The following is a 2032-nucleotide window of genomic DNA, read 5'->3' on the forward strand; positions in this document are numbered from 1 at the left end:
TATTGGAATGGAGTCCCCAAACACATTTTTAATTTTTAAAAATTATTATTGAGGTAACATTGGTTTACAACACTGTATATGAGTTAAGGGACTAGGTTTACACCTCCTCAGATGTATCTCTCCCATCCCCAGAGCACTCATATCCCTTTACCACAGACCATAGTTTGATGCCCAGAAGTATAGCCCTTATCTTTTCTTTTTAAGATTTATTTTATTTTATTTTTTTATGCATACAAGAGGTGGGGTGTAGGCCAGAGGTGTGTGGGGTGAGACAATTCACCAGGGACAGAGTAGGGAGCAGAACAGGTGGGCTGACTGTAATACACTGCTAAGGGGTGTAGTGGGGAGTCAGGAGCAGTCTGCTGTGCCATGTGGGTAGCTCCCTGGTTGGGAATTCAACTTGTGCTGCAGTGGCTGTGGATCGCTTCACAGTGCTGAGACTTAACCTCTGTGCCACCAGGAAGAACCCACATTCGTATTTCAATCAACAGAAAGGGGGAGGGCAGAAGGTGAGAGCCAGTGGCTTCATATTTGAGAAACGACCCACAAAAGGCACTCACTATTTCCCTGGAGTGTGTGGATGGAGGCGAGGCTAGGATATCTATGCCCTAGGCAAAAGATGTGGGTCAGCAGTGAGTCTGTACCGCAAAGGTTCCTTTGCACTATCAGATGTAAGGAAGGGAGCATTACTTCTCATAAGAGTGGTAAATCTGGGGAAAAATTCCAGTGTCCATTATATTCCTGCATTAGAATAAATGCCCAAGTGAAATCTTTCCAAAACACGTTTTACAAATTATTATTATACTTATCATATATCATAATTATGTATTTGTATATCTATGTCCCTGAGGGGTTCTAAAACTTTTCAGGCATAAAAATTATATTTTATATTTGGATTTAGATCTCAATTTATCTATCACCTTAACATTTCTCTCCACTTCCTACTTACAAAGTCCATACCTAGTACAATTCCTGGTACATGAAAACCAACCAAGAAATGCCCTTTGAGAAAATGAATTCTATCATCGTCATGGTCAAGGTTCATATTATTCTTCAGCTCTCTACACTCTGAGTTTTCCCACTGAGTTCATGATTTTGCTGACTATTTTGGACTACACAATATTTTCTTTACTGAATTCTTTACATCTTTGTTTCTTAAAGTGTAGATCAGAGGATTAAGGCTGGGTGTAATGATCGTGTAAAAGAGAGTAATGAACTTCCCCTCATCTTGGGATGTGCTATTCTGTGGTTTCATGTACATATAAATGAGTGTTCCATAAAACAGAGCCACCACTGTGAGGTGGGAGCCACATGTGTTGAGGATCTTACTCCACCTTGATGTTGACTTGATCCTCGTCACAGCACAAGTGATAACTCCATAGGAAATAAGAATAAGTGATAGAGGCAAGAGAAGAAATATCACTCCAAGAGTCGTGACAACAATGTCAATTACTTTTGAATAAACACAAGCCATCTTGACCAGTGCTGGCATCTTACAGAAAAAATTATCCACCTCTCGGTTGCCACATCTTGGCAACTTCAAAGTCAAAGAGCAAAGAATTAAGGCACTTCCAAGACCACCTAACCAGGAAACCACCACCATCTTCTGGCAGAGCTGAGGGTGCATGATCACTGTGTAGTGAAGAGGCTGACACAAGGCGGCATAGCGGTCATAGGCCATCACAGCCAAGAGGAGACATTCTGTGGCTCCCAAGTCAAGGGCAAAGAAGAACTGGAGCACACACCCTCCATATGTAATTGATTTCTTTGGACCCCAAAGATTTACTAACATCTGGGGGACGATGCTAGTTGTATAACAGAGATCCAAAAAAGACAAATTGGATAGGAAGAAATACATGGGCGTATGGAGTTGGGGATCCAGGTAAGACAGAAGAATGATGGTGGTGTTTCCTACCAGAGTCACTAGGTAGGAGATGAAAACCACCCCAGAGATGACCTGTTCTAACTGAGGTTGATCAGAAAACCCCAGAAGGATGAAGTCTTTTCCATAACTTTCATTGCTTGTTTCCAT

The 2032-nt window shown here is 41.6% G+C and overlaps 1 protein-coding gene across 1 annotated transcript; it reads right to left on the reverse strand.

Moving 5' to 3' along the window:
- Window positions 1-1102: 1102 nt before the first annotated feature.
- Window positions 1103-2032, reverse strand: LOC119253552 (olfactory receptor 2W1-like). The gene has a single exon (XM_037521059.1). The coding sequence runs from the start codon at window positions 2030-2032 to the stop codon at window positions 1103-1105; it is 930 nt and encodes a 309-aa protein (XP_037376956.1).

Source organism: Talpa occidentalis, unplaced genomic scaffold (assembly GCF_014898055.3).
Source record: "Talpa occidentalis isolate TD23 unplaced genomic scaffold, MPIMG_talOcc4v2.1 talOcc4.2, whole genome shotgun sequence".
Lineage (NCBI taxonomy): Eukaryota > Metazoa > Chordata > Mammalia > Eulipotyphla > Talpidae > Talpa > Talpa occidentalis.